Source organism: Cervus elaphus, chromosome 15 (assembly GCF_910594005.1).
Source record: "Cervus elaphus chromosome 15, mCerEla1.1, whole genome shotgun sequence".
Taxonomy (NCBI): Eukaryota; Metazoa; Chordata; class Mammalia; order Artiodactyla; family Cervidae; genus Cervus; species Cervus elaphus.
Window position 1 is genome coordinate 76,990,450 of NC_057829.1, and position 25,249 is coordinate 77,015,698.

The following is a 25,249-nucleotide window of genomic DNA, read 5'->3' on the forward strand; positions in this document are numbered from 1 at the left end:
CAACATTCTCCTTCAGATCACCCATACAGTGCCATAATTTGTGCTATCATGTGGATTTCAAATGAAAATTTAGGTATCATCTTCTCCTAGTAGGTTCCCTTCAGAAAGGGATAGGAGCTGCTATTCTGCCTTCCCACAGAGAGAATCCAGGGAACCCTGACACTGTAACAAATGGTACTTTGTACTGTAGCTTATTACATGCTTCCCTATTGAGAAGACAGCTTCTGGGTAACACCTAGCTCAGTATTCACATATGAACTGTTCATGCAATAAATGTTGAATTAATGAAGGAATAACTAACATGAATCTTCTGTTCTAGTTAGGCTGGTTTTCCCAAACACCAAATCTCCCTTTTCTCCTTATCTTGTTGTTCCTCCACTTGGAATGCCTTTCCCTTCATCTCTCTCTTTTTTTTTTCCTCTTCATCTCTTGATATAAATTCCATCTACACTTCAGATACCACTTCTTATATGTCACTTTGTTTTCAGATAAATTTACTACCCAATTAAGTGTCTAGTTACATACTTTCAGTTGCAGGTCTTTTAATAATAATTTGGCTTATATTAAAATAGTGACTTTTAAAATATAAACATTTGAAGGTTTTTTAATATACTGTTTTTTAAAATATGAGAATATCAGCTCAACAAGAATATGGAGAGATAAAGGAACTTTATCTGTACCCACCCCCCACACACACTTCCTATATCATCAATAACTATACCAGAGCTTGACACATAGAGGTACTCACTCCATTCATTCAGAACACAGCAACCGAGACATTCCAATGTGTCAAATACAATTTTAAACGGTTTATAGCCTGGTGTGAACCCTAAGGATTCCTGCTCCTACTCCTGGCAGTTATCAACAGTTCCCTAACACTCATCTGCTGATCAGCAATTAGCTCAGAAACCCACCACTCTCTAACCTTTGACCACTGTCAACACAGACACCCAAGATGGAAGGGTCATGCTGGCGAGTCCTGACAAAACGTGGTCCACGGGAGAAGGGAATGGCAAACCACATCAGTATTCTTGCCGTGAGAACCCCATGAACAGTATGAAAAGGCAAAAAGATAGGACATTGGAAGATGAACTCCCCAGGTTGCTAGGTACCTAATATGTTACTGGAGATCAGTGGAGAAATAAGTCCAGAAAGAATGAACGGGTGAAGCCAAAGCAAAAACACCACCCAGTTGTGGATGTGATTGGTGATAGAAGTCAAGTCTGATGCTAAAAAGAGCAATACTGCATAGGAACCTGGAATGTTAGGGCCATGAATCAAGGTAAATTGGAAGTGGTCAAACAGGAGATGGCAAGAGTGAACATTGACATTTTAGGAATCAGAGAACTAAAATGGACTGGAATGGGTGAATTTAACTCAGATGACCATTGTATTTACTACTGTGGGCAGAATCCCTTAGAAGAAATGGAGTAGCCCTCACAGTCAACAAGAGAGTCCGAAATGGAGTACTTGGATGCAATCTCAAAAACGACACAATGATTTCTGTTTGTTTCCAAGGCAAACGATTCAGCATCACAGTAATCCAAATCTATGCCCTGACCAGTAACGCTGAAGAAGTTGAACTTGAACGGTTCTCTGAAGACCTACAAGATCTTCTAGAACCAACACCCAAAAAAGATGTCCTTTTCATGATAGGGGACTGGAATTGCAGAAGTAGGAAGTCAAGACATACCTGGAGTAACAGGCAAATTTGGCCTTGGAGTACAGAATGAAGCAGGGCAAAGGCTAATAAGAGTTCTGCCAAGAGAACGCACTGGCCATAACAAACACCCTCTGCCAATAACACAAAAGAAGACTCTACATGTGGACCTCACCAGATGGTCAATATTGAAAACAGATTGATTATATTCTTTGCAACCAAAAATGGAGACGCTCTATAAAAAGATCTTAATGACCCAGATAACCATGATGGTGTGATCACTCACCTAGAGCCAGACATCCTGGAGTGTGAAGTCAAGCGAGCCTTAGGAACCATCACTATGAACGAAGCTAGTGGAGGTGACAGAATTCCAGTTGAGCTATTTCAAATCCTAAAAGATGATGCTATGAAAGTGCTGCACTCAATATGCCAGCAAATTTGGAAAACTCAGCAATGGCCACAGGACTGGAAAAGGTCACTTTTCATTCCAATCCCTAAGAAAGGCAATGCCAAAGAATGCTCAAACTACTGCACAATTGCACTCATCTCACACGCTAGTAAAGTAATGCTCAAAATTCTTCAAGCCAGGCTTCAGCAATATGTGAACCGTGAACTTCCAGATGTTCAAGTTGGAATTAGAAGAGGCAGAGGAACCAGAGATCAAACTGCTAACATCCGCTGGATCATCGAAAAGGCAAGAGAGTTCCAGAAAAACACCTATTTCTGCTTTATTGACTATGCCAAAGCCTTTGACTGTGTAGATCACAAGAAACTGTGGAAAATTCTGAAAGAGATGGGAATACCAGACCACCTGACTTGCCTCTTGAGAAACCTGTATGCAGGTCAGGAAGCAACAGTTAGAACTGGACATGGAACAACAGATTGATTCCAAATAGAAAAAGGAGTACGTCAAGGCTGTATATTGTCACCCTGCTTATTTAATTTATATGCAGATTACATCATGAGAAACGCTGGGCTGGAAGAAGCACAAGCTGGAATCAAGATGGCTGGGAGAAATATCAGTAACCTCAGACATGCAGATGACACCACCCTTATGGCAGAAAGTGTGGAAGAACTAAAGAGCCTCTTGATGAAAGTGAAAGAGGAGAGTGAAAAAGTTGGCTTAAAGCTCAATATTCAGAAAAGTAAGATCATGGCATCCGGTCCCATCACTTCATGGCAAATAGATGGGGAAACAGTGAGAGACTTTTATTTTGGGGGGCTCCAAAATCACTGAAGATGGTGACTGCAGCCATGAAATTAAAAGATGCTTACTCCTTGGAAGGAAAGTTATGACCAACCTAGACAGCATAATAAAAAGCAGAGACATTACTTTGTCAACAAAAGTCCGTCTAGTCAAGTCTATGGTTTTTCCAGTGGTCATGTATGGATGCGAAAGTTGGACTATAAGGAAAGCTGAATGCCAAAGAATTGATGCTTTTGAACTGTGGCATTGGAGAAGACTCTTGAGAGTCCCTTGGACTGCAAGGAGATCCAACCAGTCCATCCTAAAGGAGATCAGTCCTGGGTGTTCACTGGAAGAACTGATGTTGAAGCCAAAACTCCAGTACTTTGGCCACCTCATGCGAAGAGCTGACTCATTTGAAAAGACCCTGATGCTAGGAAAGATTGAGGGCAGAAGGAGCAGGGTACAGCAGAGGATGAGAAGGTTGGATGGCATCACCGACTCAATGGACATGAGTTTAGGTAGGCTCCGGTAATTGGTGATGGACAGGGAGGCCTGGCATGCTGCGGTTCATGGGCTCACGAAGAGTTGGACACCAACTGAGCAACTGAACTGAACTGAATCACCAAATATTTTGGCTCAAGCTATCCTACAGGAGTCCCTAAAATAAGCTCTATGCCTGATTAATAACTATTACTCTGTTTGTTCTTAAAACTGATTCTAATAGTTTTCCACTGTGTGACGGTACTTACCTTATGTGAATCCATTTCTGCTTTTAATTTGTTTTGTGCCCATTTTACTTTAATGATGTGAGAGCTGATATCTTCCTTTAATTTGTCTATTTCTCTGATGAGTCTAGTAGCTTCACCTTCCTAAAACAATATCACTGGGTCATATTTTTCACTTAAACAATCAACAATCATTTGTGTGTCTTTCATACCTCAAGATAATCAATGCAATCCAGGGGCCAGCACGTTATGGCTTACAAGCGATAAAACTAATTTAAAGTTTAAATCACAAGAGGAAAGTAAAATCCTAAAACCAATGAACAGATATAAGATGATTAACATTTATACTTTAACCAACTATTATGTTTTGTGAGTATAAGCATACCTCTGGTGCTTCCCAAATGGCTGACATAAGGTGAAATATAAATTAAATTGGTTTTGCCAGAATTCCTGAGAACAATGACATTTCTGAACTAAAACTTAGTAGAAAATAACACTGATTATCAGGAAATGATAACCTGCTGGACACAAAACTATGCCATGAGGTTGTTAGTTAAAAGCAAGGACTCTGAATAGCTCAGTAATTAAATCTCTTTAAACAGCATCTAAAAACATGTTCTTCTGCAGGAAAAATATAAATCCTATTCTATGAGCGTTACATTAAAATTCTGGTCAAATTATACCTCTAGCTCAAAAACTAGGCTTCCCTGGTAGCTCAGCTGTTAAAGAAATCTGCCTGCAATGCAGGAGACCCCAGTTCGACTCCTGGGTTGGGAAGATCCCCTGGAGAAGGGACAGGCTACCCACTCCAGTATTCCTGGGCTCCCCTGGTGGCTCAGTTGGTAAAGAATCCGCAGCAACGAGGGAGACCTGGGGTCGATCCCTGGGATGGGAAGATCCCCTGGAGAAGGGAACAGCTACCTACTCTAGTCTTCTGGCCTAGAGGAGTCCATGTACTGTACAGTCCATGGGGTCGCAAAGAGTCGAACATGACTGAGTGACTTTCACTTTCATGTGTATCTTTTACGAAAGTAAAATCTTCCTTTGAAGCACAAAGTCATTTCTACAGAATGTAGATTTTAAAAGAAAGTTTTAAAAAAGATCTAATAAACAACATGTGTCAGTTTCTCGTATTTTCACAGGAAAAACATTTTGCAGCTAGCTAACAACATACTGGAATTATTAAAACATTCACCTTCTTCAAAGGTAAACTAACAAAAACAGCTTTATATTTAACAGTGGTTGAACCATGTTAATTTATGATTATTTAATTAAATAAGGAAAAGCAAAGAGAATAAGCTTCAGGTAAGGTACAATATCAAAAGTGATACCTTTGCTTCATACAGCTGGTGTAATCGTCCTTTCTCCTGAGAAAGTTGCTTAATTTTGTTAGCGTTTTTCTCACATTCTTTATTTGCATCTCTAAGTTTTTTTTCAAGTATCTCTTTTTCCTTTCGAAGGTCTAAAGATTCCTTCTCACCTCTTACATACTTCATTACCATTGCTTCTTTTTCCTGGCGTGCCTCTTCACATTTCTTGTTGGCCTTTGAAAAAAGTATCTAGCGTTAATAAAACATGTTTTTTAAAGTAAAAATAAACTAAAATAAATAATATTTTCCCAAAATATCACCAATTTATTTTTTGATTTTTGCACATTTTGGGGACCTGTGTCATGAAATCATAAAAAAGAAGTGATACAATGAACAAATTCATATCACTAACATTTGCTTCTTCCCTTTCCTATTTCTTTTCCTTTAGCTAATACAGATGCTATATTCTGTTTATGCCTTCAGATCACTTTTCCACTCTTTCCTAGCCTCACCTGTGCTCTGGGAAAATGACCATCAGGGACCATATTAACAAGTTTCTTTGTCCTCATATAAAGAAAAGGTTTGGAAGAAGACATGTTTTACAGTTTGAATTGTTATTGTGTACCATTTATTATCATTCTGTTTTTATTTTAAAATATAATCGTAATTCTAATAGTTATTTTAATGAAACTATGTTTGGGGGTTCACTAAAGCTATCTTCTTCTTAATGTCTTATCCTCTATATTTCTCTTTAATTAGTATAAAAGTTTGAGAACTGATAGTATAAGCGTTAAGCATGTAACATTCTTGCTGCTCAGGGTCAGCATATTGTAAAGAATCACAGAAATAAAAGTTGAAGTTTTTTGTAGTTAACATACATTTATGTAATGCTTTAGCATTTTAAAAATCCTATTCCTAATACACACTAATGTCTAAAATTATCTAACAGGGTTAAGTAAACAAAAAGTCAACAGAAAGTTAATAATAATGATGATCTGAAAAATACCTGTTCCATCCGATGGGCCATCTCTTTGTGTAATTGCTGAATTGCATTTTTGGCTGCAATGTCTTGAGCTAATACTTTATCTTTAGAAGCCTGAACTTCTTTATTAAGTTCCTCTATTCTTGTTTCTAACTGTAAAGAAAATTATTTCCAGATTATTTTTATAGCTATAACAAACAGACCACTAACATTTCAAATAAATATAAATTATATATATATGAGCATAAAGAATTCAAGACTATACTTCAGCCATAGATATAACAAATAAACATTAATGATGTTCCAATATATCATTAGAATTAAGTCAGTATAAATCTGAAGCAGACTCTGAGAAGACAGATGGTAAGCTCTAAAGTAATTATCAATGAAATAACTCAAAAAATAGTTAAAATATCATGAAAAAAATTTAAATGTTACATATTTACTTAATGCAATATAAGGCAGTAAGTGAGGAATAGGGAAACAAAATAGGAACACAGCAGAAAAGACATAAAGAAACTGTAGACATAAAATACTCAAAAATGGTAGACATAAATCTATAAACCTAACCCACAACCCTAATCTTAACACTGTAAAAGCTACATCTTGATAGAAATCTTGAAAAAATTACACTTAGAAGCTAGATATTACATGATTCTACTTATATGAAGGAAAAGGAAACATATATGATTCCATTAATATGAAATATTCAGAACTGGCAAATACAGAGAGAGACAGAAAGTAGACTAGTTGTCCCCTAGGGCTGAGGGAAGACAACCGACAGGGGCTGGAGGGAAATGAGGGGTGACTATTAATGGGCTTGTAGTTTTTTCATGTGATAAAAATTTCTAAAATTGTGACAAAATGTACAACTAAAAATCACCAAACTGTATACTAAAATGAGTGAATTATGTGGTATGTGAATTATACATCAATGAAACTGCTATAAAAACCCTACTAGTTAGCTTACATATAGTACACATGTACTAATTTTCCGTATGACAACACTGTCCAACAGCAATACAAGCCCAATTTTTTGGTAGCAACATTTTAAAAAGTAAAAAGAAACAGGTGAAATAAATGTTTTATTAAACCCAATGTATATAGAATATCATTTCAACATGTAGTCAACATTAAAAAACTGAGCCATTTTACCCCTTTTTGTACTAAGTCTTTAAAGGGCATATTTCACACTTACATCACCTCTTAATTTGGACTAGCCACCTTTTACATGCCCAATATCACGATGGTCAGTGGCAGCCATATTAAGCGGTACAGATTCAAAGATAAAATTAGGAAAGAAAACTCTGCTATACTGGCTAGCAAAAGAAAGGTGAATCAAATTTTCTCCTTTGACAGGGCACAACCACTAACAATCTCAGGAAAAGAACAGCTCTGGTTAGCCTCCATCTGTTTATTCTGAAGTTTCCGGTCATCAGCAGTGATCTGTCTACCAAAATTCATATTCAGCCCCACACTTTAAAATTAAGGCACCTTCACTTTAAAATTCTAAGTTTGGTCTACATGTGGTAGACCACACACACACATACAAATCAGGATTAAACTTTCCTGATAAAGTATAATTTCATTAAGTATAACAAAGTATAAGTAAGTGAAACTTGGTTTAACGTTTCATTACAGTATTACCAGCTGTTTACTTTTATTTTCATTATACAGCTTTCTGTGAAAGATGAGGCAAAAACAAAGACTTTTAAGGCTACCATGTTTCTAACCTTTTCCATGGAAGAAAAATGAAAGTGAAAGTCGCTCAGTCATGTCTGACTCTTTGCAACCCCATGGACTACAGTCCATGGAATTCTCCTGGCCAGAGTACTGGAGTTGTAGCCTTTCCCTTCTCCAGAGGATCTTCCCAACCCAGGGATTGAATCCAGGTCTCCCACAATGCAGACAGATTCTTTACCAGCTGAGCAACAAGGGAAGCCCAAGAATACTGGAGTAGGTGGCCTATCCCTTCCCCAACAGATCTTCCTAACCCAGAAATTGAACTGGGGTCTCCTTCATTGCAAACAATTCTTTACCAGCTGAGCTACTAGGGAAATAAAAAAAAAAAAAAAAGCAGCTCAAAAAGATAAAGAGCAGCTGAGCTACCAGTCTAGAATATGCACCTTGCTGATCCAAGCATCATAGCACATTTTTAAAAAAAGAAAGGAAAGGAAAGGCTTGGAGAAACTAGCTAACCAGATAAAATCTGAAATAAAAGAGTCAGCCTTCAGTATAGTTTACAAAATACTAAGAACAGAACTGCATTAAACTATAAATTTAAAAGGGCTTCCCAGGTGGCACTAGTGGTAAAGAATTTGCTTGCCAATGCGGGAGATACAAGAGACACAGATTCGATCTCTGTGTCGGGAAGATCCACTGGAGGAGGAAATGGCAACCCACTCCAGTATTCTTGCCTCAAGAATCCCATGGACAGCGGAGCCTGGTGGGCTATACTATATGGAATCACACAGAGTGGGACACAACTGAAGCAACTTAGCACGCATGTACGCATAAGCTGTAAAGCCTTCTAAAGCCAGATACAAATGTTTAGGTATATACTGCTTCTTCTGAAACAATCTATTTGACTGCCAAACAAACTGTCTTTCCTTCTCAGATATCTATTATACGTAGAATACTGCCACACATATCATATAAAAATATTAATTTACACAAAACATAAAGATAAGGCTAGGATTCCCATTTCATAAAAGAGAATGCTTCATATACCAAGCAATCTTATGCATTTAAAGTATGATGTAATTTACAGAACTTCAACTTATATACAAATTTTCAGGGATGTATTTAAGAACAGACTTCCAAGATCTTTGTCTTTTTACCTGTTTAATTGTGTTCATATGCTGCTTCTCTGTTTCGGTTCTTTTTTTAAGTTCTTCTCTTAAATTGTCTTTTTCTGAACAAATGTCTAAGATGAGTTCCTGATGCTTCTTATTTTCTTTAATTAACCTAAATATAAAAAGGCCAGTATAAATAAAACATAATTAAAAATGTGGAAAATAATCTGTTTGCAGACTGAGGTGGAGACACTTATGATTAATAAGCAAATATTTCCAAGTAATTCTTTTGTAATGATATAGTCTACTTTTCTTGGACTCCAAAATCACTGCAGATGGTGACTACAGCCAAGAAATTTAAGACACTTGCTCCTTGGAAGAAAAGCTATGACAAACCTAGACAGCCTATTAAAAAGCAAAGATATCACTTTGCCGACAAAGGTCCATATACTCAAAGCTATGGTTTTTCCAGTAGTCATGTATGGTTGTGAGAGTTGGGCCATAAAGAAGGCTGAGAACCAAAAAATTGATGCTCTCAAACTGTGCTGGAGAAGACTCTTGACAGTCCCTTGGAGAGCAAGGAGATTAAACCAATCAATCCTAAAGGAAATCAACCCTGAATATTCACTGGAAGGACTAATGTTGAAGCTCTAATACTTTGGCCACCTGATGTGAAGAGCCAACTCACCGGAAAAGACCCTGATGCTAGGAATGACTGAGGGCAGGAGGAGAAGGGGGCAACAGAGGATGAGATGGTTGGATGGCATCATCAAGTTGATGGACATGAGTTTGAGCAAGCTCCAGGAGCCGGTGATGGACAGGGAAGCCTGGAGTGCTGCAGTCCATAGGCTCGCAAAGAGTCGGACACGACTGAGCAACTAACACACATAGTTAGTAAGTGGGTGAAGATTAGATTTGGACCTAGGTCTAATTCCTTGCCATCTTCTACTTTGAAGATCCCTCAGTTACTCAACAAATGTTGACTGAGTACCTACTATGTATCTATACTAGTCTATATGTTGGGGGTACGTCAGTGAACTGTCTTTGAACTCGTGATGCTCACATTCTAAGAGAGAAATTAAACAATAAATAGATGTATAATGAAATGTCAAGTTGTGGTTAAGTTCTATTAAGAAAACTAAAAAAGGACAAGAGGACAGGGAAAATGACTTGAACTATGACTATACTTCCGGTAATCAGGACAGACCTCTCTGATAGTACAGGAATGCAGTGAGCAGGTACATTGTGAAAATGTTTGGGAACAGAAGACTGTGTAGCATACAAGCTTCTTCAAGCCTTTTATGGCACAGTGATTTAACTCAGATTATATGATAAAGATGAACACTCAATTTGTTGCAGGAAACAACTAGAAACATGAGAATCCTGACTATAGTTTATAAAGTAAACATTTTAGGGAGAGAGAAGAACAGCAAGCCCTGAAATTATTATTCTTATATGCCAAGTGCACATCCTATACACAAATAATTGTTCCTAATTAAAAATCTGGTTGGGACATTGGATAATAATACTGATGTTAGAAAACAGGGAAATGAAAAAAAAGGGGGGCGAATGGATGTATTAAACAAAGACATTTGCAAATAGATGCATTCATGAAAATTTAAGCCAAAGCAACTAAAAGGTAGTTTTCTTTACAGGAAATTGAATGAAAGTGAAAGAAAAAAAGACAAGTTATTTTAGAGCTAACTAAAAGCATTTTACTTGAAATTTTAAATATTACCTGCACAATAAAAACTTGGGATTTAAAATAATAATATTTTAACCCTTTAATGTGCTCAAAACAATCCTATCAGGTAAGTATTGTCCCCTTCATACAGATGAAAAATCTGTCTCAGAGACGTTGATTTAATTAAGGAAACAAAGCCTGCAAGTGGCAGTGGGGACCTTCCAACTTTCTCATTATACCCCAGTCTACCACGCTGCCCCTGTCCTGACATGATACAGCACAAAAGAAGTTAACTTTCTACTGTATTCCCAATGTTTTTAGATAAATTTAATAACATGTAACCTGTTCATTTCTGATAAGCACATTAAAAAAAAATCCACTTAAGCCAGACTAAATGGGTTCAGATTTTAACTTTGTCACTTAGTAACTTGTGACCCTGAGCAAGTTAGTTCCTTAATTTCTCTGTGCTTCAGGTACCTTATCTGTAAGATGGGAATAATAACTGTTCATACCGCATAGGGTTGTTTTGTGAGGATTCCATGCATTAATACATGGAAAGTGCCAGGCACACGAAGTCTTCTGGCTATTATTATCAAATCTATAACATCTTATCATTTACAAAAGAAACATGAAAGTGGTCAAGACTCAAAATCTAAGGAAAGTAGAAAGAAGTATCAGGAATAATCTCAAAGGGAAAGTTTAAAAGATTAAAGTATAGATAGCAGGAAATAAGGAAGTTACCCAGAAAGGCAAGAATGGCAGAAAAACTGAAGGTCCAAGCATAAAATCATAGTTTTTTTCATAACAGCAGCATTCCAGTCAAGTTATCAGCAGCAGTAGCTGCCATTAGTTTTCAGGCAGTGTTAAGAAAGTATCAAGAGATATCTGGAGTCTCAGCAGATATTTGTACACTCAGGTTCACAGCAGCATTATTCATGACAGTCAAAAGGTAGAAGCAACCCAAACGTCCACTGATGGATGAACAGATAAACAATAAACAACATACCTACAGTGGAATATTATTCAACCCTAAAAAGGAAAGAAACTCTATCACATACTACAGTTTGGATGAACCTTGAGGACATTCGCTAAGTGAAACAAGCCGGTCACAAAAAGGCAAATACTGTACAATTTCATTTACTTGAAGCATCAAGAGCAGTCAAACTCTTAGAAACAGAAAGCACAATAGTGGTGGTCACCAGGGTCTAGGGCGGGGGAAATAGGGAGTTGTTTGATGGATATAGAGAGCTTCAAATCAGTAAAATGAAAAGCTATGGTGCTGGTTGCATACTCTGTGAATATATTTAATACTACCAAACTGCACATTTAAAAATGGTTAAGGTGGCAAATGTTATGTGTATTTTATCACAATTTAAAAATGAAAAATAGGAAAAAAAGGCTCTGGATGCTGGTATTAAAATTCACTGGATAAACCAATTGCCTCCTCCCCTTTCTCTACACATGCCCCTCCCATTCCAAAAAACTTTTAAAGTGTCACTTTTTAAAAAAGAGAATCAGTCGATATTAATGAAGGCTAGCAAGTTTTATTGTCCTTTATAAGGGTTATAAGAGTATCTAAATATACGCACCACTTACACATATAAATATAAAATAAAAACACGGGGTGCTATAACACCAGGAAAAGATAAAATGAAATTTAAAATAGAAATAGAAATTAACTATTAAATTATTATTTAGAAATTAATTAAAATAGAAATAGAAATTAACTCCACAAATTGAAGAGAAGTCAAAAATTAACTATATTCTTATTTACTGAATGATAATACAGTTATTAAAATAGAAATTAACTCCACAAATTGAAGAAAAGTCAAAAATTAACTATATTCTTATTTACTGAATGATAATACACCAATTCTTCTGTTCTCTAAATTTTAATTTTTTAAACCAATAAATTTACAGTGGGGATTTTAAGAAAAATTTTTTAATTTCATGACATCTCATTCCTTTTGAATTTATCTTAGTTCTGACAATGTAATGCTTTACATTCTCTTAAAACTGAAAAATTTGAGCTGTCTTTACAAACATTTCTAGATCTTTAATGAACTTACACTTTAATAAAATATTTATTTTCTTTAACTTAATAAAGACTTCTATGTAAAACAAATTTTGAATCATATTCAAAACAGTGCCTTTATAGATATATATATTTCTATATATGCTAACATATTTAACATAGGTATATTATATATAACACTCATAAAAACACTATTTACCTATTATTTCTAAAATAATGAAAATATCACATCCTAAAAAAAAAGTTACATATTAACTAGGCAAACTTGACATTTGCTCAGTAACTTTACTTATGTGCATGGCTCTACTGTGGAAATAAAAGTAAATAAAATGATACTTTAAAGAATTTAATCTTTAATCCTCATGTAAAAAAATAACCTGGAAGAATAAAAAACTTACTTTTTTATGGTGTGCTCCTGTTGCAAATACTTATCTTGCACACACTTTTCAAACATAATTAATGCATTTTCTCCCTTATTCATTCCATTTGGTACTCGGTGATCTTTTGCAAACTCAGTAGATAAGAGCTCAGATTCTATTTCTTCCAACAAATCCTCTGATGTTGAAACATTCTTTATTTTTGAAATAAGTTTCTTGGTGCAGTCTGTATCATAAGGACTTTCTGAATAAGTCTTTTGATTACCTGCTTCTATAAATGTAGATGACCTTAATTCCGCCAATATTTGTGTCACTGCTTGTTCTGCTTCACTTGTTTTCAAAACTTGCTGTGTAAAATCTCCACCAGGAAAACTAGTTATTTGTTCAGAATTTTCTGGGCCTGTGTCTGTTTTAGCACAGGAATCCTTACCCCCACCATGATCTGGAATATAATTTTCCTGTGTTTCAATTTGATTACTGTGTTCATTAGGCTGACATAAAGTTTTATCAAAGTTTAATGACAACAGTTTGGACTCATTTTCTAAGCTGCTGCTTTCATCACCAGAAAAGGAGTTGCATGAGTCTTCCTTTGTTTCCGATGTTTTCTCAATATCTTGATCAGAGGAAATGGAGGCTATGTGCTCTGTCTCTGACATGCTGACTGGCACCGATTCACTGTGTACTTCAAATCCGTTCCTGATCTTCGTTTTACATCTAAGAAAGTCAAAACACACATTTTAAAAAAGGTTTTTTAAAACCAAGACCCCATATATAGTTGCATACATTTCATGATGTGGAAAAACTAAGGTTACACATTTTAATTCTTTAAAAATTCCTTCCTTGGAGGGGAAAAAATAAAAATAAAACAGCTGATCCAAATGAGTCACCACAGGTCAGGTAGCACACAGGTTCACTCTCTTCTCCTTCGATCCTATCACTTCACTTCAGCTGCAGTTTGACCTCATAAGATGTTGGGTACAGAATGAAACTAATAATGAGATTAGTGCCCAAGAATTATTAATAGAATTCCTTCAGCTCCACAAGGGGAAAAAAAGACTATGTAAAGAACTCATAACAAACTATTGCAGAAATCAGACAGCAATGAAAACACTAGGCAAGAAATTACAAATCAAGGTAATAAAACAATGTACATTAACAATGATATTTACTGCAAAAGGAAAACTAGACAATAAAACACAGCTACCTACATGCCTAGACACATATAGCTGAGCTGAAAGAAGTCAAGGTGTAAAGGATTCCTGACAGGAATTCATGTTTCACGCTGGGATACAAGAAGTATCATAGTGATTTCCAAACATTCTCATCAAGAACACATAATGTTCAGCACAACTCAAATGGACCCCACATGCACTGCATCGCTCATTAAAGAAACATTTACAAACCTAATTCAACAATGTTAGCTTAAGTTTTTAAGCTGTTTAACAGTTTTTAAGCTGTTTAAACAGTTTTTAAGCTGTTTATGAGGGTTACTAAGCTAGCTATTTTCTGAAAATTAGTCAACTTCAACTTATCCTGAGACAGAAAAATACAGAACATCCCAACAATCTTAATGAAGAATTCTAAGAAAGGAAAAGAAGATGAAACTGCCTGTTAAATATCCTGGCATCAAGTAATTAGACATTAGCCTTAACACTATAAATTACCTACTTGTACAACATACTTCCAAACAACCAAACAAATTATCATTATTATCTCGCTGCATGTATGTTACAACTAAGACAAAGTCCACACTAGCAATAAAGGTTTGGTTTAGGCAATATAAATAAATGCAGTAAGTTAATAAAAAGCCTTATGAGTAAGGTGTATTACAAATCAAGGACAAAGTAAAATAATTCTCAAACAGGGACATTAGTATTATGTGGCTTCCTCATTTGAAAGGAAGCCACTACCTTCCTCAAAATAATTAATTTTAAGATATAACTTACAAATGTGTTGCTGCTGAATTTGAAATCTTAATTTGGAAATCAATCTAAAAAGTGCTTTCAAACATCATAACTAGTCACAACTAGTCAATGTTATGTGATATCTATTGAAGTCGAACTCAGAGCTGACCAAATGTAATGGACAAAGATAAAGAATCTATTTAAAAGAGAATGAGTCTATGAAGGCATTGTGACTCTCCAGCATAGATTGACCAGAAGAAACTTTCATTTGATAACTCTATGGCTCTTGTCTGCGTGCCATGCTTTGTCAACAGAAAAGCATTATGCAAACAATGGTTATCTTCTTATCCAGCTTTCACATTCCCCAGGGTTCAGTCCACAACTTTATTTTCCCTCCTAGAATTCATCCAATATGATTACTGAAACCACAAACTCATAGTTGATGCCCACTTTGTTTTCGTTCCTGTGCTCTTGAATTATAGATAACAAATTATCTCTTTGTTTTCACTCTATATCTATAATAATCTCAAATGAATAGTGGCATTTCCAATGGGTCAATTAAAAAAATGGCTAAATCTAGAATCACAACAGCAGCTTCCAAGATTGAGAACCCCTAATCTTCTATTTCTGTCACTGCTACCGTTGTTCCTAGTCTAACTCTTTCTTTCCTTTAGCCTCATATTCTCTTACTGATTTCATGTTTCCTGCAGTTACACCCTCATTTCCACTGTCACTGTCCCCTACCTGCAACTCAACCCAGGCCTGATAACTTCCTACCTGGAACATTTGAGTTGTTGGCTTCTCAGTCTCACTCCATCCTCCCTCCAGTTCTCCTTCCTGAAACTCCAAGTCAAGGAGCAAGGAGGCTGATATAAGGGCGGATGACCTGAGACAGCACCAGGTAAGCGTCATCCCACCCAGAGAAGGCGTTAAGTGTACACCACGTTGGCTCTGCCACAGAGAACAGGAGCTGCACTACAAAGTGAGTCCTCAATGGCACAGGGTCAAGGGAGTTACAAAACGGCCCCTTCTCCCCAAAATACCACACACCCCACCTCCAGAGAGATCACCATCGAACACAACCAGATGAATCAGAGTAAAGGCAGAGCTACTGCTTCCCTCTTCCAAGTTTCAGATAGTGCGAACTCTGCCTCCACTGGCTGGTATTCCCCCAGCTCCAAAAGGGCTAGTTAAGCAGAAGGAGAGGGGACAAATTTTAGAGCCAAATTACATCTCTTCTTTAATCCAAGCAGCTGGGAACTAACAGTTTCAACATTTCTTCACAGAGAAGAAAGAGTTTATGATTAACATGTTTTTGTTGCCTGCTTTTGTAAGCAAGTGAAACCTGTCTTAATTCCTGGAATAAGTTTTTTTCTAGTCATCAAAAGTGGCAGAAGAGTTTTGACACCAAAGCAAGACATTATTAAAGGACTGTACCTCAGAGGGAAGTGGAGGGGATGTGAGCATTTCACGTTTATACCTCAGAGTTACAGCTGTATTATTTTTCCAATCTTCTCTCTCAACACAATCTTAAAATCCTAGTACTTCACTATAGTACCTTACCAGCCCTTGCCCAGACTACTTTAGATTCCTCCAAACAATGTGCACATTAACATTTTCATGGCTTTGCTCTCTTCTAGACTGGTCTGCCCTTCAGTCTAGTGGCAGCAGTTTAGTCCCTAAGTTGTGTCCAATTCTTGTGACCCCATGGACTGTAGCCCACCAAGCTCCTTTGTCCATGGGATTCCCCAAGCAAGAGTTCTAGAGCCGGTTGCTACTTCCTTCTCCAGGGGATCTTTCCCACCCAGGGACTGAATCGCTTCTCCTGCATTGCAGGAAGATTTTTTATTGCTGAGCTACCAAGGCAGGCCCTCCCTTCAGCCTATCCAGACCCTAATTATACTTAAAGGACAGACTCTAAGGTCATGTCTCCTCCGAATTTTCCCTAATGGCAAGCACAAAAAATAACCTCTCATGTAAATGAAAACATACTGTATTTATACTCATCAGGTACACAGTCATAGCCTTCCTTGTGACATTTCTCAACAGCCTTTTAAATGATCTCTGTACTCACAAGGAAGAGGAATCTCACTCTGAACTGAATCAAACTTCTTAAATCTCAAGCAATATAACAGTAATAGTAAATAGATAAACAAATCCAACAAATACATTCTCTACTACATTTACAGTCATTCTTGCAAACGCTGTTCAATGGTTCTCAGTGAGGGTGGAACTGAGTTTACATAATGAGCTGGGGGTGCTGAAGGCATTTAGAGGGTGGAAACCAGGTTGTATGAAGACTTGCTGTGTGCAAGACAGCACAGAACAATAAAAATGTCTCATTCTGCTGGTTATTCATCTAGGTAATAAATGAACAAACACACACCTGTCCCTATAAATACCTCAGCTTAGATTCTGTTTTACATATCATCCTTCTGCATATTAAAGAAGGCTGTAGCTCAGACAGTCAAGAATCTGCCTGCAATGCAGGAGACCTGGGTTCAATCCCTGGGTCAGGAAGATACCCTGGAGAAGGAAATAGCAACCCACTCCAATATTCTTGCCTGGAGAATTCCATGGACAGAGGAGCCCGGCAGGCTACAATACATGGGGTCACAAAGAGTCGGACACGACTACGCGACTAACACAAACGTAGTTCAATGTCAAAAGACAAGTACTTTCTATATTGTTTCTCAGAAATATGCCCATGATCTTTGGAAAAAGTATCCATATAAACTGGCATCTGATAACCACTTAGTCTGCAAACTCAGTTTTTTAATGTTCAAATGAATACTGATGGGGGCAAAAGGAAAGGCATTAAAGAAGATTTGTGTGTCTATATGTAAAAAGCCATCACCAAGAGTAAGGAACTACACAAGAAAGATGCAGGGAGGGGCCGCCATCATGTGCTTGACTGTTCACAACTAAGCAGGGGAAAAAACAGTCAGCTGAGTCCGCCTGTGGGCCTCCAGCTGGCAATGCTGATGCAGGCCAATCTGGCTGCGGTACAAACTTTTTCTTGGGGGTGGGGGTAAAGGAGCAGATATCATTAAAGCTACCAATGATGGAGTAGCCTAAGAGTATATTAAAGGGGTAGGATGCAAAACTATACATTTGTACATAAGATTGCTTTAATTAAGAAGTGCTTGTATAAATCAATTTCACACTCATATATAGACATAGTGACTACAATTGCTAATTACAATCTCTATTGCTGAGGTAAGAAAAAGCACAGGTTATCTGACTTCTTAGCAATTCTTACTCATTAGGGGAAGACACTATATTTAAATTTAGCCAAGTCACAAAATTCCTCTTAATTCAAGGGCTTTTTCCCCCCACCAGGGTTGTTTCTGTTTCTGACACAGTACTACAGGACCAATTCGCACTTCAAAACTGTTTCAGCAGAGTGAGAAGTGGTTTCGCTCTTACTGGAGCTCATCAGCTGTAGGCAACTGGTCAAGAAACACTCTTCACTTGCCTTAAAGCCAATCATTATCCACCACAGATTTTATTTCTTATAGAATCAGCAACTGTACAAAATTATTTCTATATAAGAACCTTATAAACAAAAACTCTGTTTTTAACAACTTTTAATACTATTTCTTGTTTGCCAGAAATTAGCAGTATAGCCCCACCTCCCACTCCCTCTGGGAAGAGGCCTGGGTCCTGCTGTTCCTTAGCTCTGTGAACATCAACTAGAAAAGAGTTTAGGCAAGGCAAGTGTAAGACCCCTGATGGAGCTTAAGGGGTGTAGGATAGGTAAGTGGTATTGTCAATAGCCAACAGTGATCTAGGAGGTTTTAGTCTTCTCCTGGGTGGGGGGGTGACTCAAATGGAAGCTTTTGTCAGAATTATTCCATTTATAGAGAGAAGTTGAGAAAAAAGCTCCTTTGGTGTATGTCCCCCCTTTTCTAGCACATTCAACCAAGCGAGAGCCATTGGGACCCCACTGTGGAGAGGCCAGGCTGATTCCCTACTTCCAGTGAAGGCAGTGGGAGCTGCAACACTCCTATAGCAATGAGCACACCTAGAACTCACAGCTTGATTTAATACTAGCCTCCCCTGAAAGAAACAAGGACTCCTTGGAGAAATGTCCAGGGTTTAGAAAGGGAAAGTACAAATGAGCCTGGAACATCGTCATGCTTGAAAGTAAGGAAGTATTTCAAAGAATAATGGAGGCACAGGAACCAGCTTAAAGGCACTACCAAATGCCAAATCTCCTGGCCAGCCTCTAACCTACCTCCAGACTCTATGAATCTGTTTATTCTAGGAAACGCATGTAAATGGACTCACACAGTGTTTGTTCTTCCATGTCTGGCTTCTTCCAATTAACATAATGAATTCAAGCCCCATCCATGTTGTAGCATATAGCAGAACTTCATTCCTTTTTACAGTAGGGCTAATATTCTTTTGTATTTATATACCACATGGTGTTTATTCATTCATCTGTTGATGGACACTTGGGTTGTTCCCACCCAGTGTCCACTGTTGTGAACACTGGCACACAAGTCTTAGTTCTTGCTTTCAGCTTTTAGATACACACCAAGGATTTGCTGGATTCCACTTGCTTTTTAATTCCTGTTTCACTTTGTTTTGAAAGTTTCTCTTATAGATAGCATAAAATCTATCAAGTTTGTCTTAAAGAAATGTAATACCTTTACATTAATTGTTGTAACATTTATTTAGTATATTATATTCATCACCTAAAGATGATTAAAAGCTCTTTTTTCTGATAAGGGAAAAAAAGTTAATTAGCAGTATAAACAAACAAAAGAACTTAAGCTTATTCAATAAATGCAAATACAAACTAATTCAAATCCACAGACATCTGGTAATAGATTATCAAACATACAAACCTCATACAAAAGTGCCAAACCAGAAATACATTTCTAAACTAGATGTTAACTCATTTATTCACCACATATGTATTGAATACATATTATGTTCAGCATTGTCCTATGTGTTGGGAACAAAGCAGTGAATAAAATAGACATCTCTTCCGGAGTTTACCTTCTGGTGTAGTGAACTAACACACAAAATCTGTTAAATCTTTTACTCTTTGTTTACAGTATTTTAACTGGAAAGTCAGTGTTCCATGAGAAGCTACATAAGATACGAGTGTTTAACTCCAACAGAAACATGTGACTCAGTTCAGCATAAATGTTATCTATAACAAACTACAAATTTTAAACTTACAAATTGTACCATTTGAGTCTCAAATAATAGCAGCTGTAGCTTCTCAAGTAATGTCCATTAAGATAAGCAAGTTGAGCTTGTGATGGCACTCCTGTTTTTCAATATAATAGTTTACTGTCCTTTGAAAAAAGAGTAAGTACATCAAAGGGTCTTTGTATTCCCCAAATACACTTTGAAAGCAGAATAAACAAAATGATAACTTCTCTTTCTGATCAGTTCTAATAATGTTCTAATAAAGCAATTAAAATCAGAAGCAATCAAAATCATCATCCACAGTCCAACATAAACTGATCACAACCCCCAAGTGTCTGACTTTTGATAGATATGAACTACAAAATATAAATACTTTCCTGGATAAAGTTTTAAAACACAGAATAATGAACAGAAAAGAACCCATACAAGAGACATAAAAACTTCGTTTCACGTAATGAAAATATCTGACACTGTCGTTTATACACGGCGAATCAAATACTACTCTTAAAAGATTAAAACCTGAGCTGGTTATTTCAAAGAACTCTAGACTAGTTCTATCAAAAGGAAGATTTATTTGTAAAGTAGTCACACTGTAAACGAGCTTTTGGGTAAAATTCAACTTGAATACACTGCGTTTCCGTTATGTGAAACACATCACTAGCTCTTTGTCCGTTAGTTTAAAGAGTGTATCATATGAGGCCAAGGTCAATTATCCCCGTAGGGGTTTGTTTAGCTTTACACCCAGGGGTCAGGGCATTCAGAATTTTACAGTATGTATACTGTAACACACACAGAAAAAGACGGTGGAAAGACTCAGGGCAATAGATGCAGCAGGACACTCACCCCCACAAATAGTACCAATACGGTAACAAGAGAAATTACGGTCCATCAAGACTTCAGGAAAAAGATGGTAAGTAGCCACATCGTATATCACATTACAAGTTATATGTCATATTATCAGTTTGGTATTTTAGATCCATGGAATTTTATATATCTCTTACAGTAACTTTTAAATCAGAAAAGTTATTAGCATAGAAATCTCATTTTGAAGTTCCTTGTATAGAGTTCACTAAACAAACTTTAAGGAGTCTACAAAAACATGGAAAGTATTTTCAGCTAATTTCCCCACAAAAATCTAAAAAAAAAAACAAACCAAAAACCAGGAGGGCAGGATTGACCTACAGTTTCCTTTTCAAAATGGAACCAGCTAATATCATAAACAAAAAAAAGATAAGTTTTAAGTCTGCCTTATATTAACAAGTTCTGGTTAATGTTTATATTTTGAAGTCACCTTTGGCCTGCGCTTGGTTAATTTGGTACAGTGCAGTTTATAAAAAAAATTAAATTATTCATTAGCTATGACATGATCATCTCTGAAGTATGTGAATAGTTCATGTTTCTTAATGACAGGCAACTATACTCACAATCCAATTGATACTTTGCTGGGTCTGATTTGTACTTTCTATCTATTGCCCCTTCATGCCAGTACTTTTTCTTTTGTTTACTTCTTAGCCCAGATAAGATTTTTAAAATCTCAGTAGCTGAGAAATAAAGTTCAAAGGTGGCTTCTGAAATAATATGATAAGATTACAGGGTTACTTGCAAATTTAAATTATCTATGCTCCCATCCTAAAGGAAATCAGTCCTGAATACTCATTGGAAGAACGGATGCTGAAGCTGAAATTCCAATACTTTGGCCACCTGATGCAAAGAACTTACTCATTTGCAAAGACCCTGATGCTGGGAAAGATTGAAGGTGGGAGAAGGGGACGACAGAGGACAACATGGTTGGAAGGCATCACCGACTCAATGGACATGAGTTTGAGTAAGCTCCGGTAGTTAGTGATGGACAGGGAAGCCTGGGGTGCCGCAGTTCATGGGGTCGCAAGGAGTTGGACACGACTGAGCAACTGAACTGAACTGAAACTCCCAAAGCTGCCCCGAAATGACACTGAACATAATATTCCCAACACAGTAAGCCCAGTAACATGTTTGTAAGAAATTCAAGAATCAGCTTTAATTATTTAAAACTAGAGCTAAGAGGTAAAAGAAAAATCTAAACTTTGTGAAAGAAACATAACTTCAGGTTAAGGAGTCTTTAACGTGAAACTGTTAGATGAATTTGAAAAACTAGTACAGATTATTAGTCATTCTTCAAAGGAAAAGATGATTTTTCTAAATCTCTAAATAAAGGCTGCATCAACCTATCATCTCTTCTAAAGAGTAGACTTCTAGGAAGTTAGTATGTATTTGTAAATAGATGGTTTTAAGGAGAATATACTAAGCAATCCTCATTAGCTACGCTGTCACTGAATAGCATCAAAGAAAAACTCTTTAGTTTATGGTTGAAGGGACTAAAAGGTTAAAGGCCGGTTACTGTGTTCCACCACTCCTTTTCAGTTAGCAATAAACAAGACTGTGAAATACCAAAGATACTCTATGGAATCTCCACTGTTTAAAAGGAACCTCTGAGTTTATATGCAGGTATTATGAATAAGAAAAGGTCTTAAAAAGAATAAAACCAATATAAATGCAAGCCAGGCATTTCCAGGTAGAATCTTTAGTGATTTAACATGCCCGGCTATTACAATGTAACAAGGGGTTTTAATTTTTTTTACTGCTAAGTTGGTGAATCACTCAGTATCTTCCACTGAATTTAAAATAATAGGAAAGGACCAAAAAGGAAGGAAAAAAGAGAAAAAGGAAAAGCCAATCATCACTGTTTTCTATTTGTGCAATGATGGATAAAGAATTTGAAAGTAGCTGAATAGAGAAGATACACAAGCAGATGGTCGGTTTTACTATCAACATCTCTCGCACCTTAATCTTTCCCACACTCTGCAAATATGAAGGTGTAGTTAGCAGTACGGAAGGCTACACCCACAACAAGCATACCTAAACACTTAGTTTTTTGGTGTGTTTTTTTGTTTGTTTTTGAGCGACTACCAGCATACCTCTTGAAACACTTTCACTGATTTGCCACATATTGTCCTCAGAAAAACTCCCAACCTATCATTTTAGAAGAAATTTAAAAAGGTAGGCACGAAAGGTAGATTACACAGGTACACACAGAGAAAACTGCCAAATGCCTGGGGCTGCCCGGTATTACCATACTACATAATTCTCCGAGGTAACAAGATTATCAAGTCGAAGATAATCCAGATGTTTCAAATCCAGGCCTCTTTCCTCTAAACAAAATCAAGATGTAAAAATTAGCTAAAGTTCTTCCATTATTAACAGGCGATCAATAATTATACCTGCACTGTTTCCCAAGATTGCTACGAGGGGACATGTAGAAGGGGGTTTACCATTTTACAGGTTTGACAGACACATAAATTTGAAATCTGATCCTTAGCAACCAAGATTTATCAAATGCCTTGATGTCCTGGGGTGGGGGGGGCAATATAAATACCAAGAAGGATTTCGCTCATAACCACGATCCCAAAGAATCGTCTCTAAAATTACTTAAAATCACAGTAATGGAAGTGTTTAGAAGAGGGTTTAAAAAGTAACTACAGTAAACATGAAAACCAACACAGTCAACTTGGAGAGGAAAGGAGAAAGAGGCGACTGAGTCTGTGAGCGGTGGCCGAGCAAGTGGGGCTTAGCTGCTGTTCACACGGGGAGACCCGGTCGGCGGCCTAAGCGCTGCCGCTCTCTAGGGACCTCTCAGGCGGCGCGGCCCCCGGCGACCCCTCCGCCGCCTCCTGCCCGGGTGGCCCGGGACTGACGGCCGGGAGGCAGAGAGGAGGGAACTCCTTCCTCCAGCGCTCACCTAACTCTCTCCAGAAGCCAGGCCGGGGAGCCGCCCCTGGACGTGCAGGACGGCGCAGGAGGTGGGAAGCCCGCCGCGCCGCCACCGTGGCTCCCCGGTCCTCCCCAGGCGCCCCTTTACGGTACTTACCCCACTGATCCAAGCCTCAGGCCACACCCCTAAAGAAGCCGCTGGAACTACCGCTCAAGGATCAACTTCTTCATAGAGGGGCCCCGCAGACCTGGAAGTGCGGGGGCGGTGGGGACAGCGGTGGGAACAGGGCCAACAGCACACTACCTCCTCCGCGGCTGCCCCAAGCCGCCGCGGAGCTGACACATCAACAAAGATGGCGGCGACGCCGAAGCCGGCCCGGCTACAGCTGAGGGGGCGGGGCTCCCCGGAGGAGCCAATCAAAGAGACGAAGGCGTCGTGACGCAACGCACCTTGGGCCTAGGGAACCTGCCTGCAGTGGGCGGGGCCGACGCTCCGCTGTCTCCAGCCCGGCGATCGTCCGGCCCGGGCGCTTCTTCTTCGGAGCTCCACACCCTTTGGCCACCCTGGCTAGCCGGCGGTCCTACCTCGCTAGTCCGGCTCTACCTCTCACGCCCCTCCCCGACCCAGGTAGGTTATTGCTTCCTGTAGGACGCGCTCGTTGGAGCTGATCCTTTTTCACCCTTTGTCCCCTAGTCATCTTACTCAGGGACATGAAGAGAATTTGAAATTGTGACCTCCCAGCTCTGATGCGTTAGTCTTGCACCTGACGTGGGCGGAGTCCGCAGGAGCTGCCTACCTGCCCCTCAGACAGTTCATCTCTGGGAGAGGCTGTGGGGGTTTCCATAACACCGCATTCATGCCCACCGCTTGGCACCTACTGCCATTGTTTAATAATAAACTGTGGGTGCGTTCCTCTCCAGTACCCGACTGTGAGCCTTGAGCACGGGAAGTGTCATCACCCCAGCATGCAAAGTGGGTTTGGCACGCCAGTGCTGCTCAATAATTAGCTGTATGTATATACATATATATAGTGTACTGGGGCGGAAATGTGTACTGAATACAGTTGCCTAATCGCGTCTGAGAAGGTGAGCAGTTTCAGTCTGGAGGTATTGCAGACTTGCTCTGCCCACTTTGGTGTTGCTCTTTGATTTAAGGCTTCTTACTGCAAACTCATGACTGAAAGAACAAAACCCCCAAAACAAACAAAAAGTATCACTTGAAAAACATTCAACACTGTGTAACTCTATTCCTCTTTCCAACAGGAAATGGCACCTCCCTCCTTAAATGAAGATACTGGCTAAAACACATTATGCAGTTAAAGTGTGACAGTAAAGAAATGACTTGACTTTTAAGCAATAAATTTACCAAACATTCCTGTTGTTTAGTCACTCAGTCGCGTCCAACTCTGTGATCCCATGGACTGAGGCCCAAGCCCAGCAGGCTTCTCTGTCCATGGGATTTCCCAGCAAGAGTACTGGAGTGTTTCACCAAGCATTCCTATTGAGATGTTATTCCAAGGGGAAAAATATAAAAGAAACGTTAAGCTTTTTCAGTATGTTTATTGGCAGTAATATTGACAGTGTTATTTCTGAACTATATTAGTATAAAGCACATATGTAATCCTTGGAACCAAGATTTTCAGTATTGGGGAAAGGAAATACAAATATAAAA

The 25,249-nt window shown here is 38.2% G+C and overlaps 1 protein-coding gene across 1 annotated transcript in view; it reads right to left on the reverse strand.

Moving 5' to 3' along the window:
• CCDC186 (coiled-coil domain containing 186) overlaps positions 1-23,941 on the reverse strand; it is a 40,582-nt gene extending 16,641 nt beyond the window's left edge. The window contains exons 1-6 of the mRNA XM_043925764.1: positions 23,735-23,941; positions 12,779-13,471; positions 8,707-8,833; positions 5,891-6,019; positions 4,906-5,118; positions 3,599-3,718 (exon numbers count right to left, since the gene is read on the reverse strand). Coding sequence (XP_043781699.1) covers positions 3,599-3,718; positions 4,906-5,118; positions 5,891-6,019; positions 8,707-8,833; positions 12,779-13,413 — 1,224 coding nt within the window. The 5' untranslated portion in view covers positions 13,414-13,471; positions 23,735-23,941. The remainder of the gene's footprint in view (positions 1-3,598; positions 3,719-4,905; positions 5,119-5,890; positions 6,020-8,706; positions 8,834-12,778; positions 13,472-23,734) is intronic.
• Positions 23,942-25,249: the final 1,308 nt, after the last annotated feature.